Source organism: Acanthochromis polyacanthus, chromosome 9 (genome assembly GCF_021347895.1).
Source record: "Acanthochromis polyacanthus isolate Apoly-LR-REF ecotype Palm Island chromosome 9, KAUST_Apoly_ChrSc, whole genome shotgun sequence".
NCBI lineage: Eukaryota > Metazoa > Chordata > Actinopteri > Pomacentridae > Acanthochromis > Acanthochromis polyacanthus.
This window is the reverse complement of record NC_067121.1, coordinates 6,376,454-6,394,984: the sequence shown is the minus strand read 5'-3', so window position 1 is coordinate 6,394,984 and position 18,531 is coordinate 6,376,454. Positions and strand designations below refer to the sequence as shown.

General features: G+C 40.2%; 2 protein-coding genes across 2 annotated transcripts; both read left to right on the top strand.

Moving 5' to 3' along the window:
* Nucleotides 1-2,630: 2,630 nt before the first annotated feature.
* On the top strand, nucleotides 2,631-10,856 carry LOC127530191 (zinc finger protein OZF-like). Its single transcript, XM_022218967.2, has 2 exons — nucleotides 2,631-2,884; nucleotides 7,460-10,856. The coding sequence occupies exons 1-2, from the start codon at nucleotides 2,734-2,736 to the stop codon at nucleotides 8,749-8,751; spliced, it is 1,443 nt and encodes a 480-aa protein (XP_022074659.2). The 5' UTR covers nucleotides 2,631-2,733; the 3' UTR covers nucleotides 8,752-10,856.
* A 473-nt stretch (nucleotides 10,857-11,329) lies between these two features.
* On the top strand, nucleotides 11,330-17,202 carry LOC110968947 (zinc finger protein 883-like). Its single transcript, XM_022218966.2, has 2 exons — nucleotides 11,330-11,629; nucleotides 13,971-17,202. The coding sequence occupies exons 1-2, from the start codon at nucleotides 11,458-11,460 to the stop codon at nucleotides 15,572-15,574; spliced, it is 1,776 nt and encodes a 591-aa protein (XP_022074658.1). The 5' UTR covers nucleotides 11,330-11,457; the 3' UTR covers nucleotides 15,575-17,202.
* The last annotated feature ends 1,329 nt before the right edge of the window (nucleotides 17,203-18,531 follow it).

Below are 18,531 nucleotides of genomic sequence, written 5' to 3'. Positions count from 1 at the left end.
CCTTGTTCATCATCTCTGCGTTTCTCTCTTATCACACAGTTTTCAACAGGACTGTTAAATCTACATTCATCAAAAACAGCCTGTTTTCAGCTCTGATATTTACCAGCAACCAGAACGTATGAACAACATGAATGTCAGACGTACCTGAGTTTCTAATTTGCCAGATAAATTGGTAGATTTAAGCAAAAGGCGTGGTGTAACTGATCATATTCAGGTTATTGACATGACTCTGAGGAAGTTCCTTTAAATGAGTAAACCTACAGAACAGCTGAGTCCAGTAAAGTGGAATAACTGTCTTTATCTTAATGTGAGTTTCGTGGCATTGCCAGGGGGAGCAGAATCCTTTTGATGCAGTTTTTCAAGATGTTGACCTCCACTTTCTGCTGGTTTGAAAGTCCAGTCAGGTTGTTTCTGGCAGACATTTGATCTGTTGTAGTCCTGATAGTGACTGAAGGTGTGATCCAGTCACTTGGTTAGACTGGGCCCAATATGCATTGTAGATGTCCTCGTCTGGAGGTGTGTGCTGTGGGATCCACCAGCCATTAACAACGGTAAAACAAAACAAAACCAGATCTTTATCTCCCTCCTGTAGCTGTGGGCATTGAAACACCTTCACATCTACAGACTGGAGATGTGGCTCTTTGTGATCAGTGCAATGAAAGGACACCAAAATACCAAACCAGATGTGGAATACGTCTGTCACAATGTTGTAAAATCTGAATTAGCAGGAGGAGAGCACGAGACGGCAGATTTCAAAGGATTCCACAGAAACAGACCATCAGAGGAGAGCAATAGAACAATGTGTATTGGGGCCACAGTTGAACCAAACGACTGACTCAATCCCAGTCACTGCTGGGACAAAGGACCATGTGGCCCCAATAAACTCTGAGTGATTCCTGATCCTGCAGAAAGTGTGGCTCAGAAATCTTGAAAACAACTTCAAAAGGATTCAACTTCACTGGAAATGCTTCAAGGAACTCTAAAACTTACATTACAACAAAGAAAAGACAATTAGTTTCCCATTCTGGACTTAACCCTCCTTTATGTACATTCATTTTACAGAACAGATGAACTTTTCAGTAACCTCATGATCAATTTATAACTTGCCTTTTTTAAATGTTTTATTTTATTTTATTTTATTTTATATAGCAATATTAGAAATGTAACATGTCTGATGTTCATATTGGCATATTTTGTATCCTTTTGATCAGCTGTCAGTCAGAAGTGCAAATGGATAAACGATATATCACCTAATTATAGTATTTTGGAATTAGAGACACATCAAAATTATCTGAAAATGTAACTTTGCAAGGGACCTCTGGACATCAGCCTGCCACAACGGAGATTGATCTAGACACCCCATTTTCTTCATGAGATGCCAAGGAGTTCCGTCAAAACACACCTGAAAACTCCATTTTGAGGTCTACTTACCTTATCCATGAGCATCCTCAGCTTTCCCTTGAGATCGCTGAGACCGACTCAGAGGCTCCACTCTGTCCACTGCTATTTCCAACCCGCATCCACAGGCCGACCCGCATCCACAGCATCATCATAGGCCTTTCAAATAGTGAAGGCTTGGTGCAACTTTCTTAATTTTCTCTAATTCTCAAAAGTCCATTTTCAGGAGTTTTCAAAGAAGCATTTCACCAAAATTTATGGACAATTAAATATTAACTTTGCATTGTATTTGGTGATGTAAGGTTTGGGTGCAGCTGCTCGGTCATGGAATCCCATTCCATGAAGCTCTCTGTGCTGTTCTTGAGCTCATCTGAGGGCCACACTACCTTTGAAGGTCTGTAGCTTCTCACTCTGCAGAAAACTGGCGACTTCTGCGTCCACTGACCATGCCCTGTGATTTTACGTGGCCGGCCACTTCATGGCTGAGTTGCTGTTGTTCCCAATTGCTTCCACTTTGTTCTAATACCACTAACAGTTGACTGGAATATTTAGTATCTTGGAAATGTCACAAATGGACTTTTTGTTCAGCTGGCAACCTATCATAGTGCTACACTTGAATTCACTTCACTCCTGACAGGTATTCATTTTAAAAACCAGGCACTGCTATATCTAGTAGCAGTCTGCATGACAAGGTGCTGGATTTTATGGAAGTGATTGGAACACGAGTTTAATTATTTGGAGGGGTGTCCCAATACTTTTGGCAATATGGTGTATTACTGATGGAAATTTTAACGTCTGATTTATGTTTGACTCCATTCTCTTATTCATTTTAGCACACTTTCTTTCTCATAAACTGGGCTGATCATTAAACACATAATTCAGTATGAGAGATATTACAGGGTTTTTCCAGGAGTTGAGAGGTGGAGATCATGATTGACTGAGACACCAATAGAACAAAGACACAAGGACACCTGAGATCTCTGAGAAGTCACTGAACTGTCATAAAGTGTAAAAGTGAGTGACGAACAAAATAAATAATAAATAAATAAAACCCACAGCGGTTTGCTACATTTGTTCATTCGTTTGATTATTTTGCTAGTGTTATCTTTTTTTATACGAGTGCGGAACTAATATTCCTGCTGGATGTTGCATGATGAGGCTATGGATGACATAGATATATACATATCTATGATGGATGAGGCCTGACTAAGCGTTGTTCTCGGCCGGAGCTTCACAGTGTGACACCGGGCGGAAGTAAACAATGTAAAGGCGCCAGGCCAGCTGCGTTAGCTTTACTGATATGTGGACAGGGCTGGACGACGGCTGTGTTTTCAGATGAATAGTTCCGTGTTTAAAGTCACGATGTCTTCACCTGAGTGTCTGACGGAGTATATTACCGAACAGGAAAATATCTGCGACGAAGAAAAAGTCTCAACCTGTGAACCAACGAGGGTCTGGAAACCTGTAGCAACGATTCACACAACAGGTCTGTAAAACTACAACGCACAGTCTGTAGACAGTATCGGAGAGTGAACTAGAAGATCACTGCAGAATTCAGAAACACGAGACGAAACCAGAAACTAATAAAGACAACGCAAACCTGCAGCGACAAGCTAACATGCTAACTGTGCTAATTAATGAAGCTAACGGATCCTTCTGCTTCATGCTCGGTAGCGCTGCTTATTTTGCACATTTTTACTTTGTTCCAACCTACTGGGCGTTTTAGTTAAACTCTTAATACTGTCTGAACCCTATTGCCAAATTATGAAACATCCTCTGTGTCTGTGAATACGTTAGAAATGTGAATTTCACTGCTAGACCAGGTCCATATCCAGCACAGTGTGAGGATATGATCAGAGTTTGGGATCAAAGAAACCTCTTCCTTTTACTAAATCACCTCTTGACAGTGATTTCTAAGAGCAGTACAGGTTATCAGTTGAGGGAGTGTGTCCAAACCTGTTACAGCAACACAACAAGAATCTCACTGAACACAGATGTACAGTTACAATGAACTTCATGCATTCAGTTGGTGATGCAGAAAAAGCATATATGAAAATTCATGAATCTTTTTGGCTCTGATTTGCTGCCACATCCATTTTCAACTCCTAGTACTGCAGCTAATAAAACACAGATTGACTCTCATCAGTACACGCAAAACCTATTAATCCGTACGCTTGGTGTCCAAGTGGACCCCAGTAGTATTTAATCTGTTTCACATTTCTGTAACCGTCCAGATCCTCTCAATATATCCATCCATTCTCTATACACTAGTGTTGTGACATTCACGAACGAACTGGTTCTTTTGAACGGCTCGCTAACATGAACGATGGGAACCGAGTCGCAGCTGGGAACCGTTCGGGGAGGAGTGCAGCCCAGCTGTGTGGTGCTTATTTGATATGCAAATAGCATCACGTCACGTTGTGCATGCTGCCTTCATGTGAGTGTGCCAGTCTTCTTTTGGGGCGGCATAGCTCAGTGGGTAGAGTGGCCGTCTTGCAACCGGAGGGTTGCGGTTCGATCCTCCAGCCTATCGTGCTCATGTCGAGGTGTTCCTAAGCAAGACACTTAACCCCTAATTGCTCCTGGTGGGTCGTGGTTAGTGCCTTGCATGGCAGCTCCCGCCATGTATGTGTGAATGGGTGAATGTGATTTATCATGTAAAGCGCTTTGGATAAAAGCACTATATAAATACAACCATTTACCAGTAAAAAAAACAACAACACAGAAACACATGAATGCCCTGTTAAGCCGCATTTTGTAATAACGGTGCATTTTGTAATAAACTGACCCAACGCATTTTGTAAAAAATTTTTGCCGCATTATGTAATAAGTTATTACATTTTGAGAAAATTATTACAAAATGCACTTGCAATCTTTTGATTTTCTGGAAAAAGTAATAACATGGTGCATTATGTAATAAGGTATTATTATTGTACGTTAAACAATAAACTAATAGATGAGTGACCTTTATTGATTTGTATGTATGTTTTCTTGTAGTTATTTGGCCTAATAAAGCTGTGTATGGCAGAATACTCCAAAGATAATATATTTTCCTTAATATTTTTTCTAAGTCACTGATTTGCTATTTCTTTCAAAAATATGTAGCCTATATTTTTAATGTTTTATAATATTTTCTTTAACTATTTACTTTAATATTTCAGACATTTTTCTGACTTAGCCTTCTATTTTTACTTCTTGGTACTAATTCTTTTTATTATTATCATTATTATTTTTACTTGAGTACATTCAAAATATTTATAAATATCTGACTTTTCTACCCACCTTTGTGCAAAGTCAATGCACTACTTGTATACTGAACAGAATTAAAGCGCAGCCGTCTACGCACAGCTGAAACCAAAGCCTGGGATGGCAAACAAATCTCACTGCACAACAGCGCTTAAGTTCAGTTAACTCATGCTTTTGGTGCCTTTTATGTGATAAGTTTTAGCATTATGGATCGAAAAGAACTTTTGTTTGTAGCGCCTGTAAACGCGCTGCTCTAAGACGCATCCATATCAGACCTGCCAACCTGTACGCATTTTGCATAGCAGGTACGCAATTTGACATCAAAATATGCTGGTACGCTCCGCCTCATTAAACTACGCAAAAAGCTGCAGAAATCTGTGAGTGCTGTTAGAAATGTGGACGTGCAATACTCATGCCTGATGCAGCAGTGTAGTGGTGCAATTTCAACCAATCATCATAGAGTAGCGGAGAATAACGAGTCTGCCGAGCCCTTGTTGGCCCGCTCTCTCCTGTCCTCTGCCTCCCTCCGCCTCTCTCCCCGTTCCCCGTGCCCCCACCCGCAGCAGCCAGCGGTCTAAATGAGGAGGAGGAGAGTCAGTCCATCGTCGTCGACAAAATGAGCGAATTAAAGAACCGAAGCAGCATTTGGATGCACTTTTCTCTCCTGGCAGACGGTAAGGCTAAATGCAGTACTTATCAAAAAAATATTTCTTTTAAGTCAGGCTCCACAAATAATTTGCACAGACACCTGAAAACTCAGCATCCAACACGAAAAGTGGCAGAGGTGAGAAGAGAGCCGGATGACTCGGATAATAGTGACGATGAAGTCTCTGAAAATGCCAGTGCTTCTTTCAGAATAATTCAAACTCATATTGGTGGGATATCTAAATTCATTCCTCCCAGTGATTATTTCCAAGACAAAATAAGTTAAGGCCAGACTGGCTTCTTAAAATTTAATAAATATAAAAATGAGGCAGTTTTTTGAATGGCTCTTTGAAAGGAACTGCTCACCAAGATCCAGCTCCCCTCAAAGAGCCATAAATCCCATCTCTACTATACACCGCTTTATCCTCACTAGGGTCGCGGGGGGTGCTGGAGTCTATCCCAGCTGACTCGGGCGAAGGCAGGGGACACCGTGGACAGGTCACCAGTCTGTCACAGGGCTACATATACAGACACACAATCACACTCACATTCACACCTACGGGCAATTTAGAGTAACCAATTAACCTCAGCATGTTTTTGGACTGTGGGAGGAAACCGGAGTACCCGGAGAAAACCCACGCATGCACAGGGTGAACATGCAAACTCCATGCAGAAAGATCCCAGGCCCAACCCGGGATTTGAACCAGGGATCTTCTTGCTGCAAAACGAAAGTGCTAACCACTGCATCACTGTGCAGCCCTCTCAATATACATTTTCCTAAAACGTGTTTTGTCTGTAGATACAAATGTGAAAGAAACATTGAAATTACTATTGATGATTATTGGCGTAAATTGCTTACAGTGTTACTGTAAGAACTCCTGAATTGACATGAAGCAGCCACAAGAGCAACATAACGCAAACATACATAAATAAAAGATGCACAGTCCGACTGGGGTCTGCATGTACCCCAAATTATTTTTTTATATGTACACCACAAAGGAGGGCGAGCAAGGAGCCTGCTGCCGCTACAGGAAAAAATCCTAGAGGAAACACTGCCTGGTTTTTAAAATGAATACCATAATTTAAATAAGTCTTTATAATGCAACATGGGCTTTTGTGTGTGTCGCATGGGTTTTGTTTTTTGTTTTTTTACAATAGGGACACACTTTCCATTTGTTACTGGCTATCCTAGTTAGATTACAGTCGCAGCTTTATAGAAAACTGAACATTCAGACAGGGCACCGACATGTTTAGATGCTGTCATATATAGATAAACAAGCTCATCTGAAATTTCAGTCAGCAGTTACATTATGGAGTGTAGATATTGGCTTAATGTTATCAATTAGTTTACTCCCATTAGAGACACTGAGTTGGCACTTGGTCCAATTAACGTCAGCTACCGATAAGTTATGTAATGTTAACCGGACATCGATATTTTGCGAATATCTATTTAACTTGTAAAATATATTATCTATTATCTTAAGCTAATAACTTTTCTTCGGTAAGTCGCCACCCTATTTTCCAAGACGTCACTCCTCTGACTCTCTGACCTAGTGCCTGAGTGCTGGATGTGACGTCACTTTCAAGGCTGCACTCTTGTGAGGAATTAATTTCATATTAATGAAAGATTGTGAGATGGTCAAGCAACCACCTTCACTGAGGTAACACAGAATGACCCAGAAAGACTAGCATCTCTGAAAGAGTCCTAACAAGACACGATATCGAGGTAGTTAGTTTCTGTAGTTGTGCACTCATATGGATCCTGCTGTCATCTGATGCTGCAATAAACTCAGAAGAAAGAATCCTACAGACGGCTGGAGGCAACAAAATCTGAATACTCTTCAGATTCTTCTCCCAAACCAAAGTCACTGGTCTTCTCTTGCCTATTTCTGACTTCTCTCAGTGCTTCTGCCAAAGTCATTTCACTCACTTTTTTTTCCCCAAACCTTTGCTTTTTGAGATATTTTAAAAACATTTATGCCAGTGTTCCATCAAAAGTATCAATGTTACATCTCATCTTCATCTCATCTCGTTTATTGATCCACTAACATCTTAGTGCATGAAGTGTATACTGCAGACCTCCACAGCATCTTTGTTTTTTGTTCGTTTTGTTATTTTGCTCAGTTTGCTTACTGACTTTGCTTTTAACTTTTTTCTTGTGGCCCTGCAGAGCTCCCACAGCAACATGTCTATAAGGAGGAGAACATTTTTGGTGACCAGCAGCTTTGTAAACAGGAGGGGAGCTCCAGTCTCAACCATGAAAACCCAGGTTGTCCGCAGATTAAAGAGGAACAGGAGGAACTCCACACCAGTCTGGACCAGGCAAACTCGCCGCCTCTACAGATTAAAGAGGAACAGGGGGAGCTTTTCACCTGTCTGGACCAAGTGAAGCCAGAGCCCTCACAGATTAAAGAGAAACAAGAGGAACACTGCAGCAGTCTGGACCAGATGGACCCAGAACCTCCACAGATTAAAGAGGAACAGGATAAGCTCTGTAGCGGTCAGAACGAGGACGACCCAGAGCATCCACAGATTAAAGAGGAACAGGAGGAACTCTGCAATACTCAGGAGGGAGAGCTGCTTGTAGTAAAGCAAGAGACTGATACCTTCATGGAGGCTCCTATGTATGAGGAAAGTGACCACGGCGACAATTCTCTCATTTCAGACAGTCACTGTGATGCAGACGTAGGGAAAAAGTCTGTAGAATGTGATGTCTGTGGAAAACCCTTTAAGAATAAATCCCAAATGAACAGACATCTTAGAATCCACACAGGTGAAAAACCATACACTTGCGAAACATGCGGGATGCGTTTCAGTTATAGCACGACTCTGAAACTCCATGTGAGAACTCACACAGGAGAGAAACCACATTCTTGCACAGTATGTGGGAAAAGTTTCAGCCAAAATAGTAGTTTGACTGTCCACATGAGAATCCACACAGGTGAGAAGCCGTACCTTTGTAAGACCTGTGGTAACACATTTACTGGCATATCGGCGTTTAAACGGCATTTGGCTATCCACACAGGTGAGAAGCCGCATTATTGTAAAACGTGTGGGAAAAGTTTCAGCAGAAGTAATCATTTGACTGACCACATGAGAACTCACACTGGTGAGAAGCCGTATTCTTGCAACATTTGTACAAAAAGTTACAGTCGAAGTGCTCATTTGACCGAGCACATGAGAACCCACACAGGCGAGAAGCCTTTTTCATGTGAAACGTGTGGAAAAGGTTTCAGATTTAAGGATAACTTGTTGGTCCATATGAGGCTCCACACGGGTGAGAAACCATACGTTTGTAACACATGTGGGAAAAGGTTTAGTGATTTCTCAGCACTTAAGAGTCATACAAAGCTGCACACATGTGAGAAACCATATTCTTGCAAAACGTGTGGGAAGAATTTTGGTCATTGTAGTAATTTGACTGTGCACATGAGAACCCACACAGGTGAGAAGTCGTCTTGAGACATTTGTAAGAAAAATAATCTGGGAACCAAGCTTGAACATCGTTAAAGATCTGGTTCAGGTTAAAAGTAGATCTTTCAGATTTAAAGGTGGAGTCAGATTCTGGTCAGAGATTATTGATATTTATATAGTTAGCATGTTTAGACATCATGAGTCAGATTCTCTCACTGCTGCCTCTGAAATGTTTATACCTTAGAATGGTGATCGGAATGTGGATCGTTCCGAGCCACTGTTCCCTATTTACAGAACCAGGACTGTGTATGAATACTTTTTTTTTTTCAGCTTGATCAAACCTCACACTAGCGAGATCTTTGTCTCGTCATTAAGAAAATGTTTTGTCATATTTAAGAGTCTACAAACTCATTTTCTTTTGTGAATGCAGGGTTCTTTCTCAACATCATGGTGCTACAATGTCAATAGAAAAAACAAGGATACCGAAACAATCGTTACAAAAACTGAAGAATTTTAATTCTGTTTATTTTTTCATTACCAAATTTCACACACACCAGTTTCAAACACTAATGTTTTGCCATCAGCTTTATGACTGTTGGATTATGTTGATGTCAAATATGGGTCATTCCGTATGAAATCAACCAATTTTAAGAAAACTTCCCACCTGACCCTCTCAGATTTTGCTAAGTTTTTACATACATTTAGTACATTATATATGATGGGAAAATCCAAAATTTGAATGCTTTATTGTCATTAGTTTCAAAGTTATGGCCATTTGAAGTAGGTAGGGGGTACTCTATTTTTGCGGCCAAAATTAAGACTTGAAATTTTCGACCATTTTCAGACTTCTATAACTTCTGAACAACAAAAGATAGAGATCTGAAATTTTCAGAATCATTTCACAGTGACATATAGTCCTCAAAAATGTGAAAATATTTACTTTATATTTATAATTGCATGTTACAGAGAATGACAAAGTTGCGATTTTATCCATCACGAACTTCTAAACTGCTACATTTGGCCACCCATTACACAAAAAGTAATCATCATATCCATTAGAAATTTTATGTGGTATAATTTGGCTATCTAAGGATTGGATCTGTATAAAATGAAAGTGCTATGGTATGTAATGCATGAAATATGAACAGCTAAAAATCAAAAATATCTGTCTGACCTTCGGATTCAAAGGTCAATATCAGCATGTGGGATAGGTGGTATCAAAAAATAAGACGTGAAATTACAGGAATTTCCCTAAATTTTGACACAAAGCACAACTTGCTTCTATAAACCCTTCTATGTTTAATGTTCAAACTAAATATATTTAGGTTTTGATATTTTTGATTTTTAGCTGTTCATATTTCACTAATGCAATATGAACTAAGCTGTTCATATTGCACTAATACCGCTCTGTTACAGTTCTGCATTGAAATTGGTTCTTAAAGTGTAAGTATGTTAGTATAATTAAGAAAATGGGGTAGTAAAATTAAAGGTACTGATTGCAAAAGAAAAGCATCTCCTGTTACTGTCAAAATATAATCTTGTGTCTTCTATCGTCAGAATATTACATCAGAAAGTCACTTTTGCACGTCTTCATGTTTCTCTTGAAATCACAAATGATTCTATTGGACAGATTCATCACCATCAGGTCTTTGAAACTTAATTTTACTCACAAAACATTAGATAACATTTTGGTTCATTCTATTTTTAGCTGTTTTGCCATCAAATTGTCCTTTGTTTTAGCTTAAATTTTCAGATTTGATGGTAAAAATCTCAGCCTGATCTTTGACCTAGTACTTTTTCTGAGGTTTAATTTGTCATTGAGGTGAACAAACATAAGACTTTGAGGAAAACGGGAGTGATTCCAGCCAAGTCACAAGCATTCTACTAACAATCAACTTTCATTTGATGTTTGAGGTCATCGAATGACAGCAGCGATCAACTCAGTGGATGGTGATATGCTGATGAATTCTCTTATGGCACTGATGCTGCCCATGCTGCAGGTGGTGGACAGGAAATAAAAGTTGATTGTGAGAAGAATAGTTGTGACTTGCCAGGAGTTTTCTGTTACTTTATGGTTTTGAATAACCCTGTATGACTTTGATGTTTACATATGTGATTCATTTTTATCCCCATTAATAAAATCCTCTAAATCACTTGTTTTTGCACTTTGGAAAGATATACTGCTGCATTACATTCTGATAAAAGGACTTTAATGTTTTTACTGACAACTTCAAGGCAGCTATATTTCCTGCATAAAGTTTTCATGTTTTTTTTTAAATATTTGCAGAGTTGGCTTTATTTATGAGTCTATCACAAAGCAAAGCAAACCGAAACATAACCAGGAAAAAGAACAACAACATAGCTTGTCACATGCACAAGTCTGCACTGAGATCAATTTGATCACTGTGGGTGAAACTATTCCAGTCCTGAGGAGTGAAAAAAAAAAATAGTCTCACTCACTTAACGTCTAATGAGGAGAGGGGATTCGTGCAGTTTGATGCACAAGCAACTGGATGCATTTTCTGACAATGATCTAAAGCAAACATTTGGATCAGCGAACCACTCAAAGTTTTTAAAGTTTTCATGTGTTTTTAGGAACCTTACGTTGAAGTGACGGAACTTGACGGTGTGACACCCGGCGGAAGTAGCAAACACACCCATGGCTAATCGTTAGCTTGACAGATGTTTGGACTGAGCCGCAGGACGGTCGTGTTGTCGCGTCTCTGGTGAACATTTCAGCGGTTTTAAGTTAAAATGTATTCAGTTCATTATCTCAGAGAGTTGATCAGCGACAGGCTGACTGCTGCCGCCGAGGAAATATTCACAGAGTTTGAAAAAACCATCGTCCAGTACGAGGAGGAGATCGACCGTCAGCGCAGACTGCTGGATGTCATCTGGAAACCGCAGATACCGTTACACACCATAGGTATGTGAAACCACAGGAATATACACAGAAAATACCTGATAAATGCCACTCAATCAGAGCTCTGTGTTACATTAAATTATAGGAACACAGACGGAGAATTGGCGGCTAACTAACGGAGCTAACGCTAAATGAACTGTTGCGTTTAACGACAGAAAAGCGACGAACTAACGGGACAATAGATGATGTGTTTGTGGTGTTTAGATCCCGGTGAATAAACGGATTTATTCTCGAAACTGAGTCCTGCTCACACGGTTGGTGTCGGTGCTGTCACACCGACTGTCTGAGGGTTTTCTTGGACGTCTTGTGGACCACGTAGGCCGGTCTGAAGGCCGGTTCTCGGTGCAGACTTTGACAGCGGACACGCCCACATTTCTAACCGGGCTACAGGAGCTGGATGTCGGTGTGCAGACCGGATCCTGGCCGGGGTTTTAACCCTCGTGTTGTCGTGTTTTAAAGTTTGAAAATGTGTTTGAAAATAATACCTTGTTTCCATACTTACGTAACCCTCGTGTTGTCCTGCAGGTCAAACTGACCCATTTTAAAATCTGAATATGTGGAAAAAATAAATATTTTCACAGTGAAAATTCTGATGTCCACATTTTTTGGGAAATCTTTGAACATTTTTTGGTGGAAAAAAGAAATGTTAAAAATCCAGCAAAATTCGCTGGATTTTGACTGATTTTTATGTGAATGTTCTTAAAGAAAATATTTGAAGTTTTACTGATATATGTGTAATCACTTTAGATATTTTTAGAATTTTTTTGGGAATGTTTTTACTCCTTTTTGAAAATATATAAGACTTTGCTTGCCAAATTTGTGTGATTTTTTTTAAAATAAAACTTTTAAGGAAAACTTTTAAGGAATTATTGGAATTTTCTTCCTGAAGGTTTTGCAAATTTTCAGAAATTTGGGGATTTTTTTCAGAATTTTTGAATTTTTTTTCAGACAAGGAAACAATATTTTTTGGTGCCTGTAAATGAGGAGAACAGGAGGGTTAAAGGCTGTATCTACACTACAGTTCAAAAGTTTGGGGTCACTTAGAAATGTCCATTTTTTGAAAGAAAAGCATTTTTTTTCAATGGAGATAACAATTAATGAATGAGAAATACAGTCTAGACATTGTTAATGTGGTGAATGACTGTTCTAGCTGGAAACAGCTGATTTTTAATGGATCAGACAGGCGTTGGGCCGGTAGCCTGGCTTCTTGAATGGATAGTGTACCACCTGGGGTCGCTGGTAACCAGTATTCGAGCACCTTGGGTTACATAGGAGTACAGAGGAACATTTCCAGAACCATCACTCCTGTGTTCTAATGCTACATTGTGTTAGCTAATGGTGTTGAAAGGCTCATTGATGATTTGAAAACCCTTGTGCAATGCACATGAATAAGTGTGACTTATCATGGAAACATGAACTTTTGAACAGTCAGTCAAAACATTATGACCCCTGACGGATGAAGTGAATAACAAAGATCAGTCATCTTGTTATGGTGCAACGTTCTGCCAGGAAACCTCGAGTCCAGACATTCATGTAGATGCTTGACGTGTACCACATACTTCAACATTGCAGGGCACGCAACTTTGTAGCAGACTTAACAAAGAAAGGAGACAAAATTATGAAGAAAAGCAAGTTTGGGCTTCACTAAATCAATAAAACAAATCAAATCAAAAACAGACTTGATGATAATCCAACTTCTAAATGACCTGCTAAAAGTAGGCAGTACATTTTGCTGTTGTTTTAGTATCCAGGCCTATTAAACATGTTGTCTGTATCAATAAAACACTGACGGGGAACATTGGTCTGCAGATTGAGAACTTTTTCTTTTCATACTTCAGGTAAAAATGAGCTGACACTTTTATATATTTTTACTTAATTAGGGTTTAAAATGCTCAACTTGTTAAGTTCAATCAGCTAACCAGCAGCTATCAGTGTGACACTCAACACTCACAGCCAGCATCTAGCATCAAATCCCAATCTATGTTTAACTCCTCCAAAGTATGACGGTAAAACCAATTAGATCACAGTTTGTGGGTTTAAATGTTCCACAGTGAACATTGTCTTTTTCTGCCAACCATAGCCAAACACTCTTTACACTCTGTTCTTACACTCTGTTCCCCTCGTCTCTCCTGTCCCATTCATCTCCATTATTCTTGCCTTTCTACTTTACTACGGTGACATTGGACCATTATTAGATGATTCATTATGTATATGTAAGCTTCCTCTCAATTCTTTTCAAATATGTAACATTTCTGGACGTGGATATTCGTTCACTGTGTTCAGATGTGTGGTTTTGATATCACCTCATTAGTAAACTTGTTCTTGTGTTTCTTTGTCAACCCAGACCTCCCACAGCATTTTGCCAGCACAGAACAAGAACTTCTCACTTATCAGCAGCCCTGTGAGAAGGAGAGGAACTCCAGTTTGGAACAAGAAGACTTAGAGTCTCCATTGATTAAAGAAGAACAGGAGGAACTGTGCACCAGTGTAGATCCGGAGGACATAGAACCTCTACAAATAAAAGAGGAACAAGAGGAAATCTTCACCAGTGTGGACCAGGATGATCCAGAGGTTCTCCAGATCAAAGAGGAACAAGAGGAACTCTGCACCAGTTTGGGCCAGGAGGAACCTGAGCTTCAACAGATGACCGATGAACATGAGGAACCTTCCACCAGTCAGGAGATAAGGCAGATTATAGTGAAGCAGGAAATTGATACCTTTTTTGTGACACCAGCATATGAGGAAAGTGACCACGGCGACATCTCTCCCATGTCAGAGAGTCACTGTGATAGTGATCCTGGTAAAAAGTCAGTAGAATGTGATGTCTGTGGAAAAGCCTTTAAAGATAAGGCCCAGATGAAGAAACATTACAGAATCCACACAGGTGTGAAGCCATACCTTTGTAGCACATGTGGGAAAAATTTTAGCTGTAGCTCTCACCTAAAAGTCCACACGAGAACTCACACAGGTGAAAAGCCGTATTCTTGTGAAATCTGTGGAAAAAGTTTCAGAAGTAACGATAACTTGCTGGTACACATGAGAACGCACACGGGCGAGAAACCGTATTCCTGTGAAACATGTGGGAAAAGTTTCAGTCACTGCAGTAATTTAACTGTACACATGAGAAGTCACACAGGTGAAAAGCCGTATTCTTGCGAAACATGTGGAAAAAGTTTTACTGTTAGTCGTAGTTTGATGGTCCACATGAGACTCCACACAGGTGAAAAGCTGTACCTGTGTAATACCTGTGGAAAAAGATTTACCGATTTAACAACATTTAAAAGGCACACAGCAATCCACACAGGTGTGAAGCCGTATTCCTGTGAAACTTGTGGGAAAAGTTTTACTTACAGTAGTAACTTGAAAGTCCACATGAGAACGCACACAGGAGAGAAACCACATGTTTGTAACTTCTGTTGGAAAAGATTTGCTGACACATCAGCACTTAAAAGGCACACAGCCGTCCACCAAGGTGAGAAGCCTTATTCTTGCGAAACATGTGGGAACGGTTTCAGACGACGGGATAACTTGTTGCTTCACATGAGCACTCACACCGATGAAAAGCCTTATCCTTGTGAAACATGCGGGAAAAGTTTCAGAAGTAATGAAAACTTGTTGCTTCATGTGAGAACTCACACAGGTGAGAAGCCTTATTCTTGCAAAACATGTGGGAAAAGTTTCAGTCATTGTAGTAATTTGATTGTCCACATGAGAACCCACACGGGTGAGAAACCATACCTATGTACCACTTGTGGAAAAAGATTTTCTGTCCCATCAGTGCTTAAAAGTCACATGAGAATCCACACAGGTGAGAAGCCGTACACGTGTAACACCTGTGGGAAAAGCTTCACGGTCTCATCAGCACTTGAAAGACACAAAGCCATCCACACGAGTGAGAAGTCTGTGAAAGAAGCTGGAAAAGATATTGGTTCAAAAGAGGATGTTTAAAACTGAAAGCACCTTTATACTCTGCTTCAGCTGCTATCCATAGATTCAATGAGTTAAACCGTGGGCAACATGAGCCCTGATTCTTAAGACCTATTCGCACAGGATCAGTGTTACCTGTTGACCTCTGGTAATATGTGAATTACCCCAGGATGTCTGTGTTTCTCGAAGTGCATTCACACGGGATAAGCAAAGTCTGTATTTTACTCAAATTTACTGATATTACAGCCTGGATATGATGTCAAATCTCACAACATCCGCTGTTGTCATGTCCATCATAGACATATGATTTCCATGTGTAAAGTGGCCAACCGCTAATTGCAAAAAAATAAAGGCACCGGTCGCATGAATAGACTTTAAAAACATTAAAAGCGTATGTTGCCACAATGTTATTGTTAGGATGTCTTTAGCTTTGGCCACAAAAAACACTTCATTAGGTTTACAGAAAGCTTGTGGTTCGGGTTAAAATGATCACTTTTAAGGTGGTATGTAGTCATCATGGCAACAGTAAACATGTCAAAGCAGCGTGACTTGAGAACAGCGGGCAGCGTTGTCGGGATAACGGGCCATCGGGATGTTTGGATTCAGCCTGTTGAAAGATCTGCTTACCGCACGCTGCTATGCATGTCATCTATCTCTATATCCTCCTAAATTTCCCTCTTCTTGTTGATCTGATTTTGCCGTTTCTGTAAATGCTCCACAGGCCTGTTGTGTATCGGTCTACTCCTGCATTTACTTTACAGATTAGTGACATGGTGTATTCACACCGGATTAAGATCCCCAACATCCTCCACAATTATTACAAATCACCAGAGGTCCCCAGGTAGTACTGATCCTCTGAGATTAGGGCTTTAGCCTGTTTTTGCTCATGTTGTGAAAAATGAAGTACAGTGAAACAGCTGTTAAGTTTATTTCTGCTGTGTACCATTTGATGTGCTGACAAGTATTACTTTGATACTGAAGAGATCTTAAAACCTGAGGATTCTCGGGCATCTTATGAACTGTTATAGCTTCTGCACCTTCATGGTATTTCACATTATCTCTTTAATCTCTTTGCCAACTTGAGTGTCTTCTGACTTCTTTGTACCTTCATTTTATTTAATTACTTAGCATGTCTGATGATTATATCTGTTTGATATTGTTTCAGACCTTAAAGGTGACACAAATCGTAGAAGATGTACAACATGTTGTTGTGAGAGGCACTTTATAAATAAAGTCACAGAAGTTTGAAACGGACAATAATACTTTTAGTGCTTTTCATTCAAACTGATGGACTAAATAACTATTGTAACTATGACTGTCATGAGCTGAAAATTCTTGACATTCTGGGGTTTTCTTTTTGAGAGTATGTGATTCATCTGGTCATCAATATATTTCTCTTCTTTTTTTGCCGCGTAGTTTCAGACTGAACATAAGTGTTATGTCTTTAAATTCAAGTCTCTTGGCAGTTATCTTGGTAAAACCATTGGCCTGGCAGACCGGCCTAACGACATGACGGGACAGAGTCATAACTGTGATAACAATGACTGCCAGGACCTGAAAACTGCATGTACAGCATAAAATAAACATGTAAATGTCTGGCAATAGAATGCAGGAATGACACACTTAATAAATAAAAAATGACGAATGGACACTGGAGCAGCTCAGTTCTCATGTCTGTTCCACTTTAGGATTCACTTCAAGAGTGTTCGATTTCTATTGAATGGTGGTGGAAGGAAAAGGAATGAGGTTGGAGGGTTATTATGGAAGTAGTAGTTCACCTGAAAAGATGCACAGTTTGGTTTATTTACTGAAAGGTATGTCAAACAATAGCACACATACACAATATTGCCAAAAGTATTTGCTCACCCATCCAAATAATCAGAATCAGGTGTTCCAATCACTTCCATGGCCACAGGTGTATAAAATCAAGCACCTGAGCATGCAGACTGCTTTTACAAACATGAGTGAAAGAATGGCTCACTCTCAGGAGCTCAGTGAATTCCAGCGTGGAACTGTGATAGGATGCCACCTGTGCAACAAATTCAGTCATGACATTTCCTCGCTCCTAAATATTCCACAGTCAACTGTCAGCTGTATTATAAGAAAGTGGAAGTGTGTGGGAACGACAGCAACTCAGCCACCAAGTGGTCGGCCACGTAAACTGATGGAGCGGGGTCAGCAGATGCTGAGGCGCATAGCGCCAAGAGGTGGACAACTTTCTGAAGAGTCAGTCGCTGCAGACCTTCAATCTTCATGTGCCCTTCAGATTAGCTCAAGAACAGAGCTTCAGCAGAGAGCTTCATGGAATGGGTTTCCATGACTGAGCAGCTGCATCCAAGCCGTACATCACCAAGTGTAATGCAAAGCGTGGGATGCAGTGGTGTAAAGCACGCTGCCACTGGACTCTAGAGCAGTGGAGACGCCTTCTCTGGAGTGACCAATCATGCTTCTCCATCTGGCAATCTGATGGACCAGTCTGGGTTTGGCGGTTGCCAGGAGAACCATACTTGTCAGACTGCATTGTGCCAAGTGTAAAGTTTGGTGGAGGGGGGATTATGATGTGGGGCTGTTTTTCAGGAGCTGGGCTTAGTGCAAAATGAAAAAAACAACTAAAATAGTTCCAGTGAAAGGAACTCTGAATGCTTCAGCATACCAAGACATTTTGGACAATTCCATGCTCCCAACTTTGTGCGAACAGTTTGGAGCTGACCCCTTCCTCTTCCAACATGACTGTGCACCAGTGCACAAAGCAAGGTACATAAAGACATGGATGACAGAGTATGAAGATGTTGGACTCCAGACCTAAATCTCATCGATATTGACGCAAAGACAAACAAAATCCCACTTGAGACATGCCGAAAGAATTTTAGAAAATATAATAACTGATTGAATGTGGGCTGCACAGTGATGTAGTGGTTAGCACTTTCACCTTACAGCAAGAAGATCACCGGTTCGAACCCCGGGGTGGGCCTGGGATC